Source organism: Manis pentadactyla, chromosome 11 (genome assembly GCF_030020395.1).
Source record: "Manis pentadactyla isolate mManPen7 chromosome 11, mManPen7.hap1, whole genome shotgun sequence".
NCBI classification, from domain to species: domain Eukaryota; kingdom Metazoa; phylum Chordata; class Mammalia; order Pholidota; family Manidae; genus Manis; species Manis pentadactyla.
The window spans coordinates 52,776,496-52,803,582 of NC_080029.1; the positions used below are offsets into that span (position 1 = coordinate 52,776,496).

The 27,087-nt window shown below is 34.2% G+C and overlaps 1 protein-coding gene across 1 annotated transcript in view; it reads left to right on the plus strand.

Moving 5' to 3' along the window:
- MDGA2 (MAM domain containing glycosylphosphatidylinositol anchor 2) overlaps nt 1-27,087 on the plus strand; it is a 900,504-nt gene that overhangs the window by 638,131 nt on the left and 235,286 nt on the right. Inside the window, exon 7 of the mRNA XM_057488484.1 lies at nt 12,319-12,648. Coding sequence (XP_057344467.1) covers nt 12,319-12,648 — 330 coding nt within the window. The remainder of the gene's footprint in view (nt 1-12,318; nt 12,649-27,087) is intronic.

The window sequence follows — 27,087 nt, forward strand, 5'->3', positions numbered from 1 at the left end:
AGTGACAAAGGGGAAAAGATAGTTTATATGGAAGAAGGAGTCATTAATGAGAGGGGGTGGAGCAATCCAGATATTCCTTACTGTGGTGTTACAAATAGTTTTATTTGAGGCACCTAGCTACTGCATCACTTAGAAACCCAGCCGGTGATTGGAAATAATGCAACTGTAACTTGGAGAGGTGCAGCAGGAGCGTTTTTCTAAGGTAGTGTATGCTGAGACAGAAACTATGGTAGTAAAAGCGAGTTGTAAAGTGATGGTAAAGACAAAGAAAAGGGGAGCCCAGATTCAGGACCAAGGAAGTGGAAACAGAGCCCTTCTGGGAGCTAGAAACAAAAGGTCAGGACTAGTTACATGTAGCAAATGGTGAGGGGGGCTGCTGAACTGCAGCTTCTTGGAACAGGTCCGTAATGGCAATTGTTTAAAAAAGTTCTGTTGCTAGTGGGAATCAAAATGATTGAAAGGTTAAAGGTGAGTGGTTTATTAATGTTCTGACAGTGAGAGAAGAATAGAGGATAAATAAATGTTGCTCCAGGAGATAAAGAACCTGAGGGAAGGCTTTCTGTGTTACTTAGTTGTTGTTACTTTGCTTTGTTTTAATTAATGAGAAGATTATTATCACGTTTATAGATACATGGGAAGGATTTCTGTTTTGAGGGAAAATTTAGAAGAAAAAGAGAGGAGAAAATTGAAGGTGGGTAATAGTCCATACAAAGCTAGAGCTGATAGCAAAAGCACAATTAAAGAGGTTAACACTTTCAGTGTTCAGATCTTCAAAGACAGGAGGGAAGTGGAAATGAAGGGTGGAACTCACAGAGAAATCAGTTTTATGAGGTGAGGGCATTTGCCAGAGTTAGTGAAAGATGAACTAGAGCCAATTCTTGGTACAGTAAAAATTTCTGTCCCACATACCCATGGTGCTACCATTTTCTGGAATGACCTTTCAGCATCTTCAACCCTTTGTCCCTAATTCTCAGGCCTTCTCTGCCTTCTCCACAATAACTAGGTGTTGTTAATGTTGTTGTTTAAAGTATTCTCTTCCATAATACCTAGATCTCTCAACCCTTGTCTTTATTTCACTGTGAATAAATTAATTTTTTTCTGTGCTTTTCTCCATTACTAGGCTCTCTATCTTTGTAACTTTGCAGGCAAGCATAGCTATAGAAACATCGTGAGTGCTCAAGAAACATTGACTACAAAGCAGCTGACATCGCAGTTTCCCTGCTTTGTGCTAGTATCATCAGCATACTGAGCTTGTGCAATTAATTCAGTCTCCCAAACTCACACAACTAATAAGTTATGAAATAACATGAGAACCCAGACAATGTGACCCAAAATACTTACTCCTCTCTGTTAACTTTTCCTTCTCCAAAAAGTCATTGGCACTCAGAAGAAAGTTGACAATGAATTTTTCAAACCCAAATTATGAACATATTATATGCAGATCTCTTCACAAAATGACAAAAATGTTAAAAGTGGTCAATATGAAGTACCTTAAGGTCACCCATCTTTACCTATAGAATTCTATTTCTCAAAGTAATAAGAACATGACCAACCCTCATTTAGGGAAAAACCTTAAAAAATAATATGTTCATAATTTGAGAACTTTCCTCAGGCATCAGCTATGTTAAAAGGAAGTAGTTTCACATTAAGCTATGTGAGGTCAATTTAGACCATTTTGTTATTGATACTGTTCCCTAATCATATTTCAAGTGTTTTAATCATGATGAACAGTCTCTTGAGAGCCTCATAAAGTAAGAAGATATGCTGTGGCCACTTTTTAGCACATTCTTTAATAACTCAATAATCCTGGTTCTACATTTCTGGAGGACTAAAAGATAACTGTTTTCCAAGACAGCAGATCTAAAATTTGAGAGTACATCACAAGCACCCAACTGTCTTGTAAAAATGCAGATGACTGGGTCCTATCCCAGGAACCGTAGATATAGTGAGAGGTGATACCCAAGAACTTGAATTTCTAACAAGTTCTCAAGTTATACTATTGCTGTTGGTCCAGTGTTCACACTTGGAAAACTACTGCTCTAAACTCTAGATGTCACAGTTTTAATTTCAAATAATAGGAATATCTTTAATGGATTACTGGCCTTATCATCTAATCCTTTCCCTTAAGAATGAGTTCAGATGAACTCTTCCAGCACTAAAGTCATTGTTTCTGGTAAATGTGTTCTAACATGGAACTGGCTTATATCCAACAACTCTCTAAGTAATGCACACAGTTGACTTAACATGGGGACATATTGTAAAATCATTTTTTTTCTGAAGATGCTCTGCATTTTTCACTTCTTAGAGTTGTATTTTCACTGAGCATCATTAGTCATGTAGACCTACTTATCTGTCCCCTGCTCAAAGGTATTCCTCCATCTATCTCTTTACAGAGCCTGAGTACTAGATTTAGCTTTTCTACTTTCTAAGAGTGTGCAGATCTTACTTCTATGTCAGCTAACACTTGAAGCATATATTTCCACACAACCCTGAACCTTTACTCCCAACCCCCCACCACAGCTACTCATGACCACCTTCCTGGATCATTCCCATAGAATATAAACTTATATTTATTCCTGCTGAATACTTACCAAGACACTATCTTTGGATTTGGATTTGAATTGAGCTTGAATACCTGTGCACCTGGATCGTTCTTCCTTTGATTCTCAAAGGACAGATTGACAACCAATCCTGTGCCCCACACTGTTATGACCCCCATAAGGATGTGACTAAAATAATGCTCATTGTGGGTCTTTTTATGCAGGTTAAGAAAATAAATTCCACTCAGATCTCTGAAGTAGTACTTCTTTTGTTTGTTATTTGTCTTAGAAGTTGGAATATTTTCAACTTGCAGAAATTGAAGTATGAAATTAGTATTTCATTCTTTGCCTTTATTCCTATAAAGATCAGAGTCAATTTGTGACCCAACTACCAATTGTACAGGAAGTAAAAGCATTTCTATACCGACATCATTTTGACCTAATTTTATTTGCTACGTATCACAATTTTCTTATTAAAAAGAGAGAAGAAAATATAATGTACTTCTAAAATCTTCTTTAAAGACTCCTAGAACAAAGTAGGATGTACTTTTTAAAAGCAAACATTACACATTTCTATTTATAACATATAACACACACACACACATATATATGTATAAAACAGGTCTCTTCAAAGTTCATTTTAGCAGTTTTGTCATCTGTCAGTTAACTTACAAATCGAGATCCTTGTCCTGTGGTCTATTATCAAAGACTCTAGACCTACACAGCATTATAAATTAAGTAAGGTTTATCACTTGGGAAAAGGCATAGGTTTATAAAAGGATTAAATTAATCTCTGTAACTCTCAAATATACTTGTACTCCTGTGACTTTTCATCTTTAAGCAATATACTCTGTGTTTCTGTGTGTGTGTGTATGTGTGCGTGTGTGTGTGTGTGTGTGTGTGTGTTGTAACCATAAAAGTTATTTTCTCTGGTGTCTGGAACCTTGTAGCACTGAATTTCCTAGGTTGATCTTACTTTCATCCATTTCAATAATGCACAAGATTAAATTTACTGGTATGAAGAAAAATTGTATCAGATACATTATAAAGCATCAAGGAAGACTGTATTCAAGACTATCGCAGTAAAGGACAGAGACTAAATGTAAATCTGCTACAACAAAAAATGGGAAGATTTTTAAATGCTGGGGTAAGCTAATGGAAAAGTACTAGAAGATATTAGGGAAGAGAATGGTCAGGGTAATTAGGCTGTCTGAGCTTTCTAAGAGGTCTTTTCACTTTTCAAAGTTCAGCACCTACCCTCGAGTAGATACTGGAGGATAGACACATGATCTCCTTCAGCGATTACTTTTTAAAGGAATGGTTCCCTGGCCCTTGAGAGAGCTGTTTCTCAAGACATTTTGACTTATACGTTTACATCTCAAAAGGGCAGAGAGAGAAGTTACAGGTGCAAGTTTTCTAAAAGTGAATGATTTAAGAAAACAGAGGTTGGGGCATAGTGTTAGGACACACTGACATTTAGTCAACAGTGAGGGGAATGTTTAGTCAGTCTTATCAATGATACTGATTCTTCATCTTCTCACAGGTAGCATAAGATAGTTAAGATAATTTATATGAATTCTTAGTGAATATAAATTTTTTTTTTGATTTGGTCATTCAGTATATCTAAGCTATTTTCCTTGCACTGTAATGTTAAAAGGAAAGAATATACTTAAATAAATTAACCACTATTTTAATTTAAATTGTAATGGGCATAGAATCGGTCACAATATTTTTGTGTCTCAGGAAACAGAACAAAAACAATGATCTCATGTCTCCAAATGTGGGCAGCAAAACAGAAGGTAGAACGTTACGAAAATGTCCATGGTCTGCAATTATGGCAACATAATTTTAAAATCCTTTCCTTCTCAACAAAGACTGGCTTCACAATTTCTGTTTGAATGATAGAATCCAAATGAATTAGGAAACTAGAGAACTGGCATGATACTTGTGATGCAAATGAGTAAACTCCAGTGATTATTTTTTAAAATATTATCTCATATTTACTTCTATAGTCATAGAAGGCAGTAGATAAGAGATTTTTCAAGAAGGAAGAAAGAATCAGTAAAGTAGTAGGAAGTGCAAAATGTGATATAAAAATGGATAAGAACAGGAAAATATCTTTATATTGGTTAAGAGGTTATTGCTAACCTCAGAGTTTTCAATACCAAAATAGCACCAGTGAAAACCAGTATCTAAACTGTCCAAATGAATTAAGTGCATGATGAAACAGTGGAGGTAATGGTATTTACCTGGTGTTTTTAAGAAATATGCTACAAGTAGATTGAAGGATTATTAGGACTAGAAAAGGTGTTCTAAACTTACATGTGACCTAAGCAATTTTTCTTCTCTGAGAATAAATACCATATGGAATAGAAAATACTGAAATTTCAAAAGAATGCAGGACATCAGGGTACAGTGAGAGAGGTTGGCAGATTGAATAGATGAGTTTGGAAAAGAGAAAGGCCACAGCTTTTTACACAGAAAACAAGAAAAATAAAGATCTTTTTGTTTCAGCTAGTCTCATTATTTTCATCCAGTTTTCACTGCTACATGATCAGTTACATTAAGGATGTACTATTTTCAAAAGGACTTTAAGAGAACTATATTTAGGACAGACCTTTCAAAACTGCAGTTCATGTCATAGCTGTTTCTAGTCCTAAGTATTTAAAAACTAATAAAAAATATTATTTAACATGGACATGTTCTTATCTATCATAGTAAAGGAGTATTATTAAATTTCATAGGAAAAGCGAGGTCAAAATACCTACTAATTTTTAACACCATAGGGCCAAGAAATTGTGCTGATTAATATTTTCCTATTCCAAAAACTGGTGCTAAGACATCATACAATGTCAAGTACCATTTATATAGTAGCCACATTATAAAAAATGCTTGTTTTTATTTATGATATTGAATAGACACTTTGATTATTTATGGGTAATTTATTTTCTCCCTAAGATAGGACTTCAGCAGACTAACAAACTCCAAGAAGGGGCTAGCAGTTATCAAAGGGGAAAGGTGGGGGATTGAGGGGTATTATGATTAATACATTTGGTGTAGGGAGATCATGTTGAAGACAGTGTAGCACAGAGAAAACAAGTAGTGACTCTGTGGCATCTTACTACACTGATGGACAGTGACTGCAAAGGGGTATGGGGGGGACTCGATAATATGGGTGAATATAGTAACCACATTGTTTTTCATGTGAAACCTTGATAAGAGTCTATATCAATGACACCTTAATAAAAAAAAGTAAATACAACAAAATAACAACAGCAATAAAAAGATAGGACTGAAATAAAAATGACAAAATACTAATGATGATAATAACATTTTTTCAGTATACTTCTTTTCCCCCACCTTCTTAAAAAAGAGCTTACAGCAAAAAAGCAAAATTTATGCCCACCTAAAAGATTCCTTCTCATTTTAAATCCTACCTATAATAGTTAACTGCAGCAATTCTATTGAGCAAGGCCATTTAAAAGACAATTAAAATTCAACTATACTTTGCTTAAACAATTTGAATGATTAACTGTAGTAATTAGCTTTGAGCAAATTCACAAAATAAACAGAGCCTTGATACTTCATAATTAAATAAACCCCAACTTTCTTTCTGCATCTAATTCTGCATTGTCAGGGGTGATATTTAAACTACTTTCAGAAAATGGGTGTAATGATTTTTTTGTTCTTGCAATATTAATGAACTTTCATCCAGACTATAGATTGGCAATTGGAGTTGTTAGATAAAGGGAAGTGAGTAAAAGAATACCTAATAGTATATAAGAAAAAAAGACCTCCCTACTCCTATTCATCTTCTAGAAACTTTAATACTTCTTAAAATAACATTTAAAGTGCTTTTTACATCAACATACGGTATAAATAAATAAATATTATTATTTCCCCAAGCAGTTGAGCTAGACTGTATTACTAGTTTATATCAGTAATTGCAAATAGTACAGAAGCGAATACATTTAATTCATTTTTAATTCTATTTGCATATTTCAAAATGTACATTTCCAAGATAGGAAGAAACATAAATTTTTAAAAATGCTGGTTGGTTGGAAAAGGAAAGAGACACACTGCTGTTAGTACAGATAGGTTTATTAGATGGCTCTGAAATGTTTTTTATAACTTGAATGTGTCATTAGGTATATCTTAACTTAAAAAAAATCAAAATATTTTCCTTGTACTTTAGTTTTTTCAATCACAAATTTTGTTTTCACTGAAGAGTTATATCCTTTCAATTATTTTGTGATGCTCATAAGGGAAATGCCTAAAACACCAAGAATGGAATCTAATTTTAGAGTCTTTTCAATGATTCTCATCAACTGATAGGTTGTCTTACTTTATTCTGTGGGATATTTTTCCTGAAATATGTTTCACAGATAAAGGGTTGTTTTGCTAAACACTATCAGTGCCTCCAAGAGTATTGCAGGTATGCATGTTAGCATGTGCATAGCTCTGAGAAATTCTGCAGAAAAGCACTTTTATTCATGTGGTCCATCTCTAAACTTTATTTGTATTTATTGTGCTTTCTTTTGACATAATCCCGATTAACCTTTTTCTGAAACAGGTTTTGTCAAATATCATTTCAGATAATGTAACTATGCTTAGATGTCAGTTTTTTCCTTCCATCTTTCCTTAGAAATGATTAACAGCTGAGCTCTAAAGCATGTAAACTCCATGTCCTTTACAAAGCAGGAATGAGTACATCACATTGGATAGCGCTGATGGCCCTGTCATATCATGTGACGAGAAATGAAACTGCCAGTGGCCATGAAGGAAGGAGGGCTCCTGAGTCTTTCTGTACAGAATCCTCTCCTCACTTATACCCTTATATTAATACTGTTTATTCATCAAGTGTTGTTCAGTTCCCACAACAAAATCCCTGAATCCTAGAAGACATCAAATCTCTTTTCTATTCTCATCTATCTTATTTCCCCCCACTCAACTCTGAACACAAACCTACAAAACAAAAACAGAGTTAACATGGACTTGTCAGACTGAATGGAAACAACTGGACAACTGGAATTGGTAATTAATGCTTGAGAATGTCGCATTTACATAAATTTGACAAAAACTATCAAACACCAACTCTAAGAAGGAAGTGGGTTCAGGATTTGGTGACAGTACAGAAGAGTAAGGCGTGGCCCCACACCCCAAGTGTTCACCATCTCCTGAGAAGAAAAACAACCATCTAATTATAACAGGACAGCTTATATATACTATCACTTACTATCTCCTAGGTTGTTTTGGAGATGTTACCTATTTCCAACTGTTTATTCAATTGGCATCCAGTGAGTCTGGCAAATACTTCTTTTTCATTCATATATTTTTCATTGTGTTTAACAGAGAACAAATCAATAGAAAATCAATTTTTGTTTATCTGATTATAGTATTAATGATTTCTAGATCCATTCCTGTCAGCTACATTTTGCCAGTTTTTCCTGTTGGCCAGGATCTTACTGAGATTATAAAAGGTAGTATATTTTGAGATTTATCTACTAATTTATCTACTTGGAATAGTGTTCAGTGGTTGCTCTGTGTCTCATGATCCTTCTGAAATAATTTCTTAGCAGAGGTTCAAAAGTTGACACCTGATATTTCTTATCTCCAAAGAGACATTTTCCCATTAAAATTTAAAACATTTTAAAATGTCATTTAATTTAATGTCATTTTTTGCTCTATAAGTTGCTTTTCATTATGGAACTACTATGTCTTTATACTTTATGAACATTTGACAATCAGTGCATTTTTTAATTTTAAGTCTATAGCTGTAGGTGAGATACAACCTCACAGTCTCTTTGCTTTTTATCTACATTGAGCTTGTATTTCTATAAACCATAAGCCTAGACATCCGAAGCCAATGGTCTCTTGTTCAAGGATAAACTCAGGAAGTAATCTAATTTTAAGTAATGGAAGTCTTCCTCAGAACTGTAGACATTCATAGGCAAAAATCTATTTTTATTTCTAGGGAAAGGTCTGCAAGCAAGTTGTGCCCAGATCTTTGCAGTGGCCTTGCTTTAATATACCAGTTCCATTCTATTCACAGAGCACCTTTGTAAATCTCAAAGTAGAGAGACTTCAGTGAGTGCAACTAGAATGTCCTTGCAAGTAACCAGTTGAAAGTAAATGTAGGACAGGTTTGTATTCAGTTCTCACAATATTAAAAAAAAGGGGAATTATGGGTTATATTGCAATGTTCCTAAACTGATTATTCAAAACAGAGGCTCAGCTTGATGCCAGTACCCTATGTGCACTTCCAGACTAAACAAGTACTTTCTGAGGTTCATCCATCACAGTTTATGATACATTAAGCTAAATCTAATGTTTTTGCAGGCAGGTATTAGGGTATTTTCAGTATTCAGACTAAGAAATTGCATTTGAGGAAAGGGATTTCTCCTTTCTTTTTCCATAGAATTTCTTTAGTTCTATAGATTCTTGTTATGTCTATTGGACCCCTGCTATACTCTGGTACTACTTGCAGATTGATTTTAAGCATTTTGAAATCTTAACTAGTAGCAGGAAATGACTTTAAATTAACATTGCATGAACTACTATAAATTGTTCAAAAAGAGAGTGTTTAATTATAAATGAAGGAACCTGCTTCCCAGTTGATTAACTATATTAAAAACTATATTTGCAAAGCTGTACACTACTGTTAATAAGCTATTTCTTATAGTGGGTCTCAGAGGAATCCTAATACTATCACCTCCTATTTTTATAAATGATACAATCGACCCATAAAAATTAGGTTGCCCATATTGGACCACATAGAAATAAAACCTAGAATTAGGTTTCAAATTCTTAATGTACCAGTGCCTAGTTTATAGAGCTATGTTTTTAGTTTACTGAGAAGACAAAAGTAAATTAGAAAATCAAAGTACATTGTTTGCTATTACTATATAGATGGCTATGCACATTCTTTTTGTTATAACATTCCGTTCGGTATGCAGGAGCAAATATTTTGTTATGAGGTAACAAAACAAATGCAAAGACATGGCTGTCCAGTCAAAGAATCACTTGCCAGACTGACTCGTCCCTCTTTTCCTTTCTAAAATCTGTCATTTAAATGACTAACATGATTGACTTTGGTCAAATTGCAGAATTGTCTGACACTGAGATCAATGAATATTTGTGGTAATGAGTTCATTCTTTAAAGCCCATTTGATCACATTGCTTTCTATCAAAAAGTATATTTACATATTAGATTTAATCTTATTTATTAATTGATTATTAGATTTCTAATATTTAATTTTTGTGCTTTGCATCCTGAAAGTTATTGCCCATGAACAAAATAGTCCATGGCACATAATATAGATATTGATTTCTTGTTTTATATCAGTGGATTTTGAATTGTTTAGTACTTCTAATTTGACGAGTTTGTAGTTCTCTCAGTGTTAGTGTCACTTTAATATCTCTATTCCGAGAACAGAGCTAGAAAGCAATAGCTGCCTAGTAAATAGATGTTAATTACTGAAACATCAGAGTTTTTGCTGCTTTTATATATATGGCAACCAAGATGTAACTTTGGAATAAAATTTATTCTGAATATACCCTCACATAAAACTATTAATACATTTATATAGATTTTTTAAATTGCAAAACTATGAACTGTTTAAATCTTTAATTTAAGTTTATCATTTCTGTATAGAAGCTGAATGAGGAAAATGCTTACCAAATGAAAAGAAACTCTTGTTTAAATGTTATAATGCTATCAAAAGTAAATGCTCCTTGACATACTATTTTTTTACATCTATTAAAAGAGAAAAGAGTTTTCTATAATCTAATCTTATGATTTGCTTGTGCTACAGAACTTCAATTACATTTTAATTATATCTGCACAATATTATATACTGAATATAATATGGACACTGTCTATAGTATGGGCAAATATAATATGGATATTTTCAACATGTTTCCCTTTCTAGGCACAATGTAGATTGTATTTCATTGCCTATTAAAATATATAAATATTTGACTTTAGGTCATAATAGAATGTCATAATTTCTTCTAATTCTATCCTTGAGTCATGTACAGATAAAGGTATGGTTAGGAACAAATAAGGTCCATAAGTTACATTTTACTGTTGAAAAATATAAGAAACAACAATATGAGAATGTGATATAAATATTTGTATTTTGGTGTTTTCATTACAACTGAAGCTTTGTGCATTTTATAAACTATTTTGGAGAGTGTTTCTCTGAGATGCAGATGTCTTCAAATTTATAAAACATTTCATATTTTGCATCAAGTGGTTTTTCTAGGTGTGGGTTTCATAGGTGTCTGCTGGATAAATTGAACTATAGTGAATGAGTACACAATTTGCAATACACATGGGTCAAGGTTATGTCTATTTTGTTCTTCTCATGTTATAAGAGCCTCTCCATGTGCTTCATCCTGAACAGGCACATCCTAAATATTTCTTGAATAAAAAGATATAAACATTGCTTTTGATATTCATTTATATTTTTTCACTAAGATGTAAACAAGAAAGCAAATGAAAATATTTGGGGCTAAGAGTAAAGAAAATTAAAAGAAAACGTTTTTAATTTTAAAATGTGTGCATCTTTCACACATTCTTACATAGTTCAAGAGACTTCTGTGTTATTTACTGGCCTTCATTGGACCAACTGAGGAAAATTAGGTTAAATTCAGGAAGGTTACCCAGCATGCAATTAAAAGGCCTCCAGTATCTGAAGGTCTATTAAATCTATATCATGTTTGCCAATGTCATTATATGTTTAGGTTCAATGGTAAAAGTGATGAACAATATTTTATTCTGATAATTATGTTTACTGTATATGCTACATTTCATCATGTAGGAATGGTGAGGCTAAGGGAGAGGGAAAGAGAAAAATGTGTATATGAGAGAATCATTGCCATAAAAAGGAGTAAATGCTATTCTGTCTTGTGTCACGTGGTATGAAAATTCAGAATTGGCGACCTAAGGAAGCCAACAGATGCACTCCACAGCAGCCTCTGGAAGTCATCACTGCTGGCGCAGGGTGTGGGCACAGCCCTGACCTTAGACCCAAAAAGCGCTGTTGTTAGGGTACAAACATAGGATGTTTTCCAAGCCAGCTGCCAGGAGGTTCTTTTGACCATTTGCATACGAGAGCCAACAAATAGTTTTAACTGCAAATATCCATGCATAGTGGAACAGAGCAGTCATAGCAAATGTTTATTTTTTTTTTAATTCAGATTATTTCTATATATACAAAACTGCCTCATGAATATGAACTTACTCAATTCTTACCAAACTAGTTTTGATCAGCATGTATATATACCCTTTGAAGAATTTTCTTTAATATTACATTTGTGCAATGTTTGAATTGTTTGGGAAATTGTGCCATAATTAAGGGATGGCAAAGCTAAGAAATTGGGTTTAATGATTCGTATTATTTTTAAGTCTAATACCTAATGGCTTTCATATACACAGGTTACATCATTTGTTCAAAATTCAGTGGCAGCAATGCTTAAATATCACATATAGACTTAAATCATTGTTTAAAACACTGGAAAATATTATCTGATTTATGGAAGTCAGTATTTAGAGTCTCTAAGATCTTCAGAGTATCTTAGATCTTCAGGTTATTCCTAAATTATCTAAATGAGGTTTATTGCTATGCACACTAGTTGGGAATAACAAAGAAACAACATACATTTGTCTAATTGTGTTTTACTTTATTTCAGTCAGGAGATGATTACCTAGAGTGAATAAATTCCTAACAATCTGAAAGTAACACTAACTACTTATGGACTTTTTATGTTTTAGCATTAAAAAAAGGACGATTTTGGATCACACCAGATCCTTATCACAAAGATGACAATATCCAGATTGGACGTGAGGTGAAAATATCTTGCCAAGTAGAAGCTGTTCCTTCTGAGGAGTTAACGTTTAGTTGGTTTAAAAATGGTCGCCCATTAAGAAGTTCTGAGCGGATGGTCATTACACAGACTGATCCGGACGTCTCCCCGGGAACGACAAACTTGGATATCATTGATTTAAAATTCACGGATTTTGGGACATACACATGTGTAGCATCTCTGAAAGGAGGAGGAATATCTGATATCAGTATTGATGTGAATATATCCAGCAGTACAGGTAAGAAGCTTGTTTATGATGCAAGCGTTCACACTGGGAGTAATTTCTCTACATTCAGCAGACAAATTAGTCTCGTCAAACTAAGAGCGTTCTGATGTTTAAAGTTTGCTAAAACCAATTTTTTAGCATTCTGAATGCCCAATAAGTTTCATATTAAGAGACACTGTTACTTCTGTTTTGATTTTTTACCTAAGATTTTGCAGAAATAAAAGTAATAGCATTTGCTGTGGTATAGACTTATAGGTTAAATAGTATCATTTATTGTTGTCTTTTAATTGACTAGGAACCCTTTATAGAACCTAAAATCATATTAATAATAAACAACAAATGTCTAAGGTGTTAGGGCAATAGGCATTTCAAACAAACAGAAACTAGTCATAAGAAAAAAATCAAGAGATAATTGAAGAGTATTCAAATATAAGATACATAAGAAGTGGTATTTTCTACCAACAAAAATCAATGGTAAAAACGTTAAAGTTGTAATCATATGTGACTTTTTGAAGAACTTGATAAAATCATTTCACAATGAGAATGGTTAAGTATAAAAATATATTGGAATGAAATTCCTTCTTTAAAGGTTGACACAAAAATATGTCATCAATTTTTTCTTAATCAAGTATGTATCTATAGATGAAGAAACAATAGAGCTTTGATATGGGAGGGTACATTAGCTTTAATCTGAGGATGTTTCAAATCCTTGTGATTCTATGAACTGCAATCAGTACGCATGTGGAGAACTCCAAAGTAGCTTTATTTGTTTTGCCAGCTTGTTACTGGATTGAATTTTAATGTAAAATTTTTATATAATCCCACAGTGAATAATATGTGTATTGAAAACACACAGCACAAATGTAACTGGCAGACATACTCTATTTTGAGGACATTTTAACAGTTGGCTTTCCTTTCCAGTCAGGCAGCCTGTTGACTCTTGTACATTAATGAATTGAGCTGTGATCTTGTGTCTTCTCATGATTCCAAATTGCAATGTACACTAGAAAGATTTTACTCCTTAAGGGATATAGATAGGCCCCTACTTCAGACTAATCAAACAGGTTACTTACACCATTCTGCATTATTTTTAATGGACTATCCATTTTTATCAGCTATAATTAATGTAAGGGAAGTTTGGGTGATAAAAGGTACTTGTATTTGGCAGATGTCCTTTTCTAGGAAAACAATAACTATTTTTTATCTAACCTTATTTCAAAATGGTGCTAGCATTAGAAGATAGACATGATATTGGATATTTAATGGAAAGCTGTTGATACACTCGGTCAGTCATCATTTGTTTATGTGTTCATTGAATCTACAAATATCCATTGATGGCCTAGGTAATACTCCACATATCATATTTCCAGTAAGAGTAAGAACAATGTTGAAGATCCAGGATCATTGTCCTTATTTTTGAAGGTTGATTTTCCAGAATTGGTGACACAAAATTATAAGTGTTGCTTTGTTTGATTGTTTCTTTTTCAAAACCAGTAACACAAACTCATATCCAAAGAATCAGTGCTCCTGTCTAAATACACTTCTCTAGCGGGAGCACAGCTTGCATATCATTAAACTTACACAACAAAGGGGGCACAGAATGGAGAGAAGAAAGGAGCATTATGTAATTGTAAAATTAATCCTGACATTCATTCTTAAAATATACTCGTTATATTGCCTATTTGAAACTATGTATTCTGGATGACAAAGCAGAGAAGACAACCAATGTTGACTCATGAAATCTCCAAAAATCCTGGGAGGAAAATTCCAGAAGCTAACCAGAACAGCAGAAAATACTGAAGAAATGCCTTTTATTAGTAAAAGTGTAGTTGTAATAATTAAAGTTTCTCAAATGTTACCTTTTTCGTTGGTACCAAAGGTAACAATACTAGAGATAAAGGAGATATTAAGGCCTCTTCCAAAACAGACCCCTTTGCTCTCTGTCTACTACCCACCACAGACAAACCCAGGTGTCTTTCTTGACCCTACAGTGGACAAAGCCCCAGGCTTCATGGAGCATCTACTCTACTGAGGGGAAAAAGCCTGGGGCCTTGTCTGTATGGTTCACTGTTGTAATCTGAGACAATACATGGCATTTTGTAGGTACCCAATAATAATTATTAATAAAGAAATGAGCTAACTTGTGTGCATAGCTTTCCTTTTGGGTCTTCTTTCCTCCTAGTATCTCTGCAAGATACACATTTGGTGTCTCTTTTCTTGCTCTTGTAATTCCCTATTGACTTTAAGAAAAACTATTCAGTAGAGCAATTTATACTGTGATTTAATGTTATCACTCTCATGGATAGGAGTGGCTCCATAATTTGTAGTGTCTGGTGAAAATGAAAAAGTGAGTTTCTTGTTCAGAACTTGATAAGACTTTCAGGATGACAACATCAGAGCATTAAACCAAGTGCAGGACCCTTCTAAGCATGGCTTCACACATGGCATGCTTTTGGGGCTGGCCTGCTCAGGATTGTATTTTGAGAGAGAGGCCTGGGGAAGATAGTGTTTAACCTAAAGGATGAGTCATTGAAGGCAGTTACTTATTCTCTCTTCTTGCTGAAACTAGCTTTGATGTTCCATTTCGCTTATAGAAGAGTGGAATGACAGAGTATAGTGTAAAGACTTGCAGATCTGAAATTGCAAGATTCAATTGATATCAGTAAGATTGTTCTTATTTCCTCAAAGTTCTTAGAAGACTATACTTAAAGCAGTACTTTAATATGACTTATAGAGATTTTCCTGGGGATAGAATTTGAACAGTGAGAATGAACAAGGAATAGCATAGAGGAAAACCATAAACAATCTTAATTCTATGAACCATGTAGGATTCAGAGGAAATTCTCACAAATTCGGTGAGTGAAGTCTTACTGTTAAGACATAAGTAAATAAGTAGGGACCTCTTAGATTCTGGGATTTGCTAGTTATATTTTTATTATTTTAGGGAATTCAGGATTGACCAGGTGCCAGCAGCTTCCTTATATATTCAAAATTTTCTTTATATTACATGTAGACTATTTTAGGGTGACATTTTGAACTTTTTGAGGAGATTTCAAACTTTGAATAATTTTTTTTCAACATTCTGTTTTTCATACAAAATCTTTCATTGAATCTTACTTGTCACTGTGTTTTAAGAGGCATATACGAAACTTACTAAGATGAGAATGAGGTACCGTAAGTCACTTCCACCTGATACAGTTTGAAATAATATTTTTAAGTGACAAAGATAATAAAAAATGATATGTGTGATGATAGATTATGTCTTATTTCACATTAGCTCAACATTATAAACTTTTTTCCTCCTGATTCTGTAAATATTCAAATTGTCTTATTGTAAGCATTAGTTTTTTTTGTCAATTTAAAATTCATGTTTCTTTTAGGGTCTTTTTTTGGGTTATTGCTTTGTATCTGAGTCTATGTCATACGGTGATAAGCAAATGGGCCTTACTTACCCTTAGGAGCTTGCTGTCTAAGTTGTTAAATTACTTAGCAGTGAGATGACTTAGAAATTAGGTATGATATATAGTGGGATGGAAGCTGCAGTTAAAGTTTGATCAGACTCCTGTAGGAATTGTGAACGCTTTTTTCAATGTGGGCACAGGGAAGTTTCAAAGAAAAATGACATTTTAATTAAATCTTGATGGAAGTAGTATTGTGATAGTGACAGTGGAGGGAGGGTACATTTAGCAAAGTATACAGGATAAAGAAAGTCCCAGGAACATAAACATGAGCGACTTTTTCATGAGCGTATCTCCCCGGCCAAGGGAAACAAAAGCAAAAATGAACAAGTGGGACTATATCAAGCTGAAAAGCTTCTGTACAGCAAAGGACACTATCAATAGAACAAAAAGGTACCCTACAGTATGGGAGAATATATTCATAAATGACAGATCTGATAAAGGGTTGATATCTAAAATATATAAAGAGCTCAGACACCTCAACAAACAAAAAGCAAATAATCCAATTTAAAAATAGGCAGAGGAGCTGAACAGACACTTCTCCAAAGAAGAAATTCAGATGGCCAACAGACACATGAAAAGATGCTCCACATTGCTAGTCATCAGAGAAATGCAAATTAAAACCACAATGAGATATCACCTCACACCAGTAAGGATGGCTACCATCCAAAAGACAAACAACAACAAATGTTGGTGAGGTTGTGGAGAAAGGGGAACCCTCCTACACTGCTGGTGGGAATGTAAATTAGTTCAACCATTGTGGAAAGCAATATGGAGGTTCCTCAAAAAGCTCAAAATAGACATACCGTTTGACCCAGGAATTCCACCTCTAGGAATTTACCCTAAGAATGCAGCAGTCCACTTTGAAAAAGACAGATGCACCCCTATGTTTATCGCAGCACTATTAACAATAGCCAAGAAATAGAAGCAACCTAAGTGTCCATCAGTAAATGAATGGATAAAGAAGATGTGGTACATACACACAATGGAATATTGTTCAGCCATAAGAAGAAAATAAATCCTACCATTTGCAACAATGTGGATGGAGCTAGAGGGTATTATGCTCAGTGAAATAAGCCAGGCACAGAAAGACAAGTACTAAATGATTTTACTCATATGTGGAGTATAAGAACAAAGAAAAAAATGAAGGAACAAAACAGCAGCAGAATCACAGAACCCAAGAATGGACTAACAGTTACCAAAGAAAAAGGGACTGGGAAGGATGAGTGGGAAGGGAGGGATAAGGGTGGGGAAAAATAAAGGGGGCCTTATGATTAGCATATATAATGTGGGGGGGAGCATGGGGAGGGATGTGCAACATAGAGAAGACAAGTAGTGATTCTACAGCATCTTACTACGCCGATAGACAGTGACTGTAATGGGGTTTGTGGGGGGAACTTGGTGAAGGGGGGAGGCTAGTAAACATAATGCTCTTCATGTAATTGTAGATTAATGATAACAAAACAAATTAAAAAAAAAAGAAAGTCCCAGGAATATTATGTAATTCTTCATCGCTTGCTTTTACACTAGGAGTGATATTAATTAATATTAATATAAGCACCTTCTATCAATTTATTTTGATTTCATTGTTATCATTACTGAAGCTATATTTTATCTGGCTAGACTGCAGATAATTAAAATATATACATTGTAGTAATTCTTATATACTTATAGTTGAAAGTTAAATATACTAACATTTTGTTACAATTCAATTTTATAAAATGAAAATCCTTCACATACTTGCTGAAAAATGCATATGAATTTTAGCCTAAATTTTGGCAACAGGTAAATCAACACTTAAAATATTCATTTAAGGAAAGATAATTGTTTTTTCTTCATTTATGTAAATATAATTGTTATAGAAGGTTCTTAAATTTCAGAGGACTTGCTGAAAAATACTCCACTGCTTCCTGCAGTATCATTCCATGGTAAATGCCTTGGCTGATGGTTAGTTTTCATGATCTGTCAAACTAGTAGGTTTATAGTAAACTCAAAATGATCTGCATCATGCAGATAAACAGTGAGATTGTGATTTGTAGAATTCCTGTGGTGAGACATCTGGTGGGCAAATATAGGGAAGACTCAATACAGATTCAATAATTCTTTTCCTCCCTTTTTAAAGTACAAAACATTTTATATAGCAAAAAATGGAGAAACATTTAGAGGATTAAACCAGAAGCAGCAAAATAAACAGCTGGACAGAGGAGACCAAATGAGGAAATTAGCTCGAAATTTTAATTTTGCTGCTGACTACCTTAGTAGTTGCTATACTTGTGATAGTTAACAAGTGTCTGTGCAATTCACATGTATGAAATAAAAGTTCTTGGTAACTGTGGTACACAACAAATAAGAACGGTTAATCAGCAGCAAGGCAAAAGTAAAATGATTAAGTCCACTTTACTGGATTTGCTTCTTTACCTTTTTCCAGTTAAGGAAGAACAGAAGCTCATGAAATTCTGCTGATTAAAACTGAAGTTCTACAGAATGACCAAAGTGAGTGGCAGGTCATTTTATGTAAGAGGAAGTCATCAGTAAAACCTAACACATGTAACATCTGACAGTGATTTAATCAGTGAAAGCTTCCTTGCAATCAAAAGTATGTAATTGGTTCCTGAGTTACTGGACACAGAAAAGTTCATTTTCCTCCTTGACTCCAAAATACTGAGATTCAATCCATGACCTCCAAATTAATGATGGAGAATCTTTTCCTGTAAAGGGCCAGATAATAAATATTTTCAGCTTTGAACTCTTTGTGTTTTCTTTTGTAACCATTTTACTCTGCTATTATAGTACAAAAACTGCTGCAGACAATAAAATGAATGGGCATGATTGTGTTCCAATAAAACTTTATTTACAAAAACAACTGATGGGCCATATTTTATCCACAGGCCATAGTGTGCTGATCTCTATCCTAGACTTTAAAGCCCTCTTAAGAAATAAAATAATAACAAAGCTAAAATCTGTAGATTCCCTAGGAAACTCAGTTACACCCACATATATCTGTTAGTTATCTATACAAATATTAACGTATTTTCTTTAGATTGAGGCAAAATCTCAGGCTTTTCTTAGCCCTCATTTATATGTATATTTTATTGGGTCCCCTGGTAAGCTGATCATTGACAGCTTGGGGTGGTCCAGTTTGTAGAGTGATACTGCAAGTATTCCTCAGATTGTTTTCCAATTGCTAAAGTCTCTTTCCTAATATGTAAGACTTTTTGCTGCTATCTCTATTTGAGAACTTTTTCATCTTTTTATCTGTTTCTGTATTTATTTTAATTGTCTAAAGAGACAGTGAAAAAACACAGCTTAAAAAAAATGAGATACACTCTGAACTTCACAGTATCCTGACTATGGACTTGGTTGCCTCTCTGATGGCTCAGTGGCTGCTTTTCACACCAGCTACGGGCAAAACTACTTCAAACAGAGTGACTACACTCAGTGCTGAAGCTTCCTCCATCTCAGTTGACTCCTGTGCTTATTGGAAGGGTTATTATATCTGTTCTTGATATGGGCTAAGGAGAACCACAATGTTCTGAGCAGTGTGCCTGTCGGGAGACTGTCGCCCTAGCACGAGTGAGTTGTCTCTTCTATGGCTTTTAACACGTTCTTTTCATACACTTTCCTCTTCACCTATAGCATTGGGAGTGGAACTAAACATGGCTAGCAGGTATCTTTACTGTGGTACCTAGAGCCTTAAATTGCCATTGTGTTTAGTGAATTTCCCAGAGAGACACTGAACTGTGAAATACTGTTTTTACCAACCATGTACACAGAGTATTCCTTAAGAAATATTAGTCTGTGTATACTCGTAGAGATATCTAATTCCTTTCATTTGGATTTTCAATAAGGGGTGATATTAATATTAGCCTACATGGTAAGCATGACTATATCCATTCATATTTAGGTATATAAAATTTACTAAAAAGAATATTTTATTGCCTATTTGAAGATAGGTTTTGCTACTTAAATGATTTTATTTTAAAATGTATTTAATAATTTGGAATTATTTCTTCTGCTCACTTACATTGGTTTTGCATTGTTCAGTGGCTAGTGCAGACTTTTTCTACAAAGACATAAATGTAATGATCTGGAAGTGTTAGGAGTGGCCAGGGGACTTGTCTGGGGTCTGTGTTTGAAGAAGTAGTAAAATGATTTTCATTCAGGTTGTATATTTAAAAGAAAAATAGAAATTGCAAAGTCTTCTGAAGATGTTTATACTCACACTTAAGTAAGTTTGAGAAAATGTCAAGTTATTCACATAAAATATTATCATTTGTATTGTCATTATTATCATTTAGCATCAGGCTTGGTGGAGATTGTAGTGTTTGGAGCTTATGTCCAGTTCCTTGTTGTCTTTAATATCAACCATTCAAATAGTCAAAAATCCATGCTTGTGTTTTTTAGGGTGGAGATACCTTTAGAAAGCTTATCAAATGCCGTGTTAGAAAGTGCTAAGTGACCTACAGGGAAATTGCCAAAATTTCACAAAATAACGGTGTGATGGATCAGATGGGAGCAGGTTATGAAAAACAACTGAAACCTCTGATGAATGGTTTTCTTAATGAAGATAGGAAACCCACCACAAGTAATGAACATAGTAGTGACAGTTTATATCACTGGTATTTTTCACCTCCCCTTTTTTATCTGACCTTTGTTAAACAAGACCTCAGCCCTAAAGAAATGTCCTTATGGAGTAAGATTAGGCTTGGAAATTAAATTTGAGATGGAAGGTTAATTGTCAGTGTAAGTAGGAATAATGCCAAATGTTCTAATAGAGCAAAGTGAAATTAAGTATAGCTGCCACCCACGATTCTGGGATTAATTCATGAAATACAGTACACATTCAATCCAAAAAATGTTTATTCATCAGCCACCATAGGAAATGAATATGGGAAGGAATAAAAAGGCAAAGGATTTAATTCATGATGGATTTTATATCCCAGTGAGAATACCTTGACAACCTTTAATAGCAGATGAAGTCTAGTATTTGCTCTTTACACTATCAGACTGATATGAAAGCATACATGATGGATTTGCTGAATATGGTCAGCAAGAGTTCCATAGAGCAGGTGGCATCTGAGCTGGATTAATGAATGAGGATTAATTAATGAATGGGAATTAATGAGTGAGGATTATATGGCAAAAGATCTTAAAAGAAAATTAATGAATTAGAGCTCAGTCACAAATGAAGACTAACCAAAGAATTTTGGGAAGAGAGCAATATGATCAGATTCGTGTTTCAGGAGCCTATTAATTGGATTAATCTGCAGAGTTCTAAAGGAGACAATAGAGAGGGAATGGTGGAGAAAAAGAAAGTTTCAGAAAACATTCCAGAGGCTTCACAGTCAATCTGTTGGACAAAGAAAATTTACCTCTAGTTCCTCAATAATGTGGAGTATCTTTGAATTGTGAGGAGATGTTAAGCAAATCACTTAGAGATAATGTGAGAGGGAGGGTAGAAAAATTTTATTAGAAAGTAATAAAGCAGTGGGTATAAGCAATTCTTTATAGATGTGTCAGGTGAGAGAGAAAGAGATACAAGGTTTAGCTAGTAGAAAAAAGCATGAGACTCACTCAGGAACGTCATATGAGAAGTCAGGTAACTTCTTTGCATCTTAGATTCCTTATCTCTCCACTACAGCTTTAGAATATTTTTAAGGAAGAATTTGAGGAAATAGAAAAATAAAAAAATAGTCTGCAGATGGGTATGTGTGTGTGTGTTTGGTAGGGGACAGGGGTGCTATTTATTCAGCCAAAGAGATTGATAGGAATCAAATAAAATGTTGAGGGACACTCACAACCCCTCCCATTAGAGGGCAGTTAAGCCAGTGGCCAGTGCCCACATGTCAGTTGAAGAGAGGGCCTGCCGGAAATCAGGCAGCTTAATGTGGTGCAGAGCCCTTGCCTCAGGTCCTGGCCCAGATTTACCATTTAATAGGTTTATGACCTTGGGGCTGGCTGGGCCTCAAGACTTTTCATCCATAGAATAAAGGGACCCGTTGAGTAACTGATTTCCAAATGGCATTCCAATGACAAGTAGATACTGCTTTTTTGAAATATTCTCAAGGGCTGCTGAACTTCAGGGGAAAGGAACATAACCAGCTGAGAATTCTACCCCATTTTTCCCCTTGTACCTTTACTCAGAGCTAAACATATATTACTTTTATATATAGGACTTCAATGTAAGATTATATTTGGACAAATTCTGACTTGAATTCATATACATATACACATGTGCAAAGTATTAAACACACATCGTTGAAAACCATTTGCCACATTCTGAGTGAGGGATTTGAGGCCATGGGAGAGAATCGAGAGGGCAAATTGATTCAGGATTAATTGTACTTTAGAGGTTGGTAAGACACCCTTGGGTTACTGGTGATCAATTAGAAAATCAGGTTTGATGACCAGGAGGAAGATCAGAGGTGAAATATGGACTTCACAAGCAATTGATTAATTAGAAAAAATGAAGAAAATGAAAAAAAAAAAAGGAAAATGGAGTGATCTATGGAAATCAAGGAAAAAGAGCTCCTCTGTATGTGTGGAACAGGGGAATATCCAGTGGAAAATGCCCTGTATTTGCGAGCATTTTTAGGGCCTTCGATACCTCTTCATCAGCATGAAGAGTCATGTGAAAGATTCCCTTTGACCCAGATATTGTACTATCAGTGCATGGATTTTGATAATGGAAGTGACCTCTTATTTTCCTTCAAGTGAAAGGATTGAGAATTGAAGGTTGGAGGAGAGGGAGAGAATTTTACAGAAAGTAACAATTACACTAATTCTCTTTGCAGTGAGATCATTTAAAGGAGCAAGAGGGAATATTTAAACTCTTTCTAGTTGGCCTTGTCAACGTTATAAGCTGTTTTGAGAAGCATAAATTAATTATATCAATAGTCTTTACTAATTTAGGGGAGAATATAAACACAGAGACTGGCTGCATTAAATCTCCAGTTTCTATAACAGTTCAATAAACAATCATGTTTGTGCATTGGAATTTTCTCACAATTGAATTCATGTAATTATGGAAATAACATTGGATTTAAAAGTTTTCCTTCAATTGTCATCTTAAAATACCCAACCCAAAAAAAATACCAGAAGAAAGGTTCTACCTTACAAGTTATAGCTTAATAGCGGTTAATTAGCTATTGTCTAATTACTGCACTTTGTGTTGATTGTTTCCTTCCCTTGGCAAAGTTAAACCCTTTTTGAAATTCCTTGGTTACATTAAGATAAGAACAAGTCAGTGAGAAATAGGAAAGAATAACCAATTTGTACTTCCTATACTCTCTACCCTTTTATAAATACAAGTTGTGGGACATCGGAACTATTTGAATTTCAAATGACTGAATGGAGATTTCTCTAATGAGGACTGAATGTGATAAGTTAGTTCCACAACTGGCACTTATAATAACTAGCAATAATTTACTAGAGTTACAGAAAGACTCATGACAAATGTATTCATTAACTGATAAAAAATAGATGTACCCATCAAATGTATAGTTAAGAATGGAATATAAATTATGGTATATTTGTTAAAGCTATAATACCAGAACTCTGGATATTTTAACTAGAAGAAAAGATAGATGTATAAGAAGTGATATTATATTTACTACTTATATAATTATAATAACACTACAGATTTTTATGTTCATAGATGATACTACCAGTCTACCTTTATCAGCTGAGGAACAGAAATAAATAGAAATAACCACACAGACTAGGTTCATAGATGAACAGTGTGATCACCCTTTTGCACCATGTGGTAACAAAAGCTCTAGAAACCTAGATCTTAAGGCATCAGGTAGAACAGTTATTAAGTGATTTAATTTGCTTTTAGTATCTAAGTTTCATTTTATAGTTTGGATTGTCTTAAATCAAAGCTATTTCTTTCAAAAACTCCAAAGTAGAAATTAAAACTACCTTTAGTGCAAAGAACTTAGCCCCAAAATCTGCTTACATATGAATACATTTTAATATTAAGAGGGCCTCATTAATGTTCATAGTCTCAATTTTTCATCTTTCATTGTGGGATATCATTGAGGTTTGGAAAGAGTAAATAAATTAAGGAATTGGGATTTTAGTGGCACAATTTGGGGATATTTGGGGCATGTCCCCCAACCTCTACTTTGTAAAACATTTTTAAAAGATTTCTAAATGTCTCAATTATTGGCATAGTCTTTAAATATTGTGGACACTTAACAGATTATCTAGTGTCTTTCATTTTATAGAGAAGGAAATGGGGCCCAAAAGCTTAGGTACTTGCTCACTTACTATAGCCACTTCTTGATTTAAGCTTAAAGTCTCAGAATCCAAATCCTCCGTGAGAGCTGGTGGTATGCTGTCAAATGTTAGATCATCTTATGTTAAGTGGATACTTCCCTTTACTATCCCAGGTGATTCTGATAGTCACACCCTTTGACAAGGGCCACACATTAAAGGATCACTATAGGCATGTGTTAAAATATTCTAAAAAGCATTCAGGTAACAGTCTAGTTGGATCATGTGACAACAACTTCTGCTGATGGTGGAACACAATGCTGTCCCCTACTCCAAGAACACCACTCCAAATGGTATTAGGATGTTAGGCCCCATTTGCCAGTCTCATGTCCCACTCACAAAAGTGGGGCAAGACCTTCCCCTAATTCTATCCAAGGCACATAGCTGAAAGTACTCATTTCATCAGAGAAGACCACTTTCAACATTATCCAGGTTAAAGACTCCAGTGCAGCTCAACATAATGATACTTGTCCGGTCCTAGCTTTCTGACAAGAGTGGGCCTAGGGTCTGGGTCTTTAAAATGCTACCTAATAATGTCTGGGTGTATACTTTTGAGTGGCATAATTTAAATATTAACAATAACCCTAGAATATATGTGAAAATTTACATCACAACTATAGATCACATGTCTATGGTGAAGTATTTTTTTTTAAACTTTTGTATAGCAAAACACAGAAAAATGCTTTAATTGTAAGCTTAAATAGTGAATAATCATATATAATCACACCCAATTTAAGAAACAAAGTATTACTATATGTTGAAGCATTTCAAAATAAATTATGGGCCGTATAACATTGAATGCCTATGTACAAATAATAATAATGGAAGATGTTTGGGGTGTTTATTATATTAAAGTTTTTGTGCTTAATACTTTACAAGGAGTACATCATTGAATCCTCAGAATACCATTTGAAGCAGGTACTGTTGTGATTACACCCATTTTACAGATGAGAAACTTGTGTTTTAGAAAGCCTAGGTAACTTTACTAGACCTCACAGTTTCTAAATAGTGAAGTAAAGTGTTGAATGCATGTCAATTCTGGCTGCAGAACCCAGGTTCTTATACAAAACACATAGCCACTCAGTGTAAGGCATCCAAGTAATGAGATTACAGGTTCCAGAGATACACTATGAGAAATTTATTTTGACGACTGAATCCATCTCAAACCCTTGAAATCACATTGCATCTCCCTTCTTGCCTCTTTGACTAAGGAATTGGAGCTTGGAAAGTGCTGTTGGGTGAAAGTCAGCTTAAAAGGCTGCTTAGGATCAGGACTAAAAGCTTTAGAAAAGGGGACATGGCAGTAATTTGAAGGAAAGGGAAGAACCGAGGACACCAGACTCTTCTCGAGTACATGACAAGACATGAACAAATTAGAAAAGCTCAGATTTTAGAGATGTTTTATCAGTAATAATGATTAGATTAAAAAGATGTGAAATGGGAGGCATATCATTGCACTTTTTAAAAATTTCTGTTCACAATGTGAGATATACCGGTAATTTAAATATGTGAAGTAAAAAAATAAAAGGAGACACAGTTCAAATGTCCACATCTAAAACGCATTTAGTTTGAATTACATTCCACTGTAAATGTAACATAAGTAGTCCACCTTTACCAAGTCTGTCTAAATAATACTTGTAAACAAAATATATTTAGTTGACATTTAAGCAGAAATACCCTTGCTTAGAAATAAAATTCAATGTAAAACCATATTAATAAAATGGTACTACACTCTATTCACATTCACAGAGTAGCTCAGAATGAGTTATGTATCATTCCTATCAATTACATTTTGTGAGTCTTTATGTGGTTTTAAAATTAGGCCTATATTTTTATTGTAACATTGTATATTTCTACAGACTGGCAGAATGGATCATAAAATGCAATCATGCATTGGTAGAATGTATTTTAATAAAGTTTTCAGGTGTTAAAAACATCTTCCTGTTTTTTAATTGACCAGTTAGTTATCTGCTAACGGATATGTTAATTAAACCTCATTTGTTCTAAAGAACATGTGGCCCTGATCTGTTGACGGAACATTGTGTTCACTGGTTGTTTCATTTTGTTCTTGACAAAGCATGAAAGAACCAGCTTCATTTTAAGTCAAAATGTTTGTTAAAATGGTGGTAGTATTTCCACAAGATAAGGCATATTCAGTGGTATACAATCAGTGGTGTAATTAGGGAATTGTAAACCACAGGCATTGCCCAGAGTGCTCATTTATAAGAGGCCTAACAGTCACATGGATTCTACAAGGAAACAAATGGCCTTTTTATTATAGAAGTAAATTGATTTTTCTAGCCACTCTGCATTGACGTTTACCACTGTGAGCAACAGTTGCTCTAGAAAGTAAAATAAATTGTGGATTGCGTTAAAGCATCTTTCCTTTGCTATGCTTTCATGAAATGCATTTGATACATAATTTATAGCTTATCCTCCTTTTAATTCAGAATTCCTTCATCTGCAAGGAAGCAATCATATAATTAATACAGTCAGACAATTCCTTTTTTTTACTTACTGATCTCTGGTTTTCATGGCAACACTCTGAGCGTCATGGAAATGGACAGCACTGACATTTTGTCATCATCCTAAGAGAGGGATAGATGTATTTAGGATGTCCAAATCTCATTACCTCATAGAAACAGAGTGAGAGCTGGAACATCTGTATTATGTGCCATTTTATGATAATATTCAAACACATGAATCAAATTAA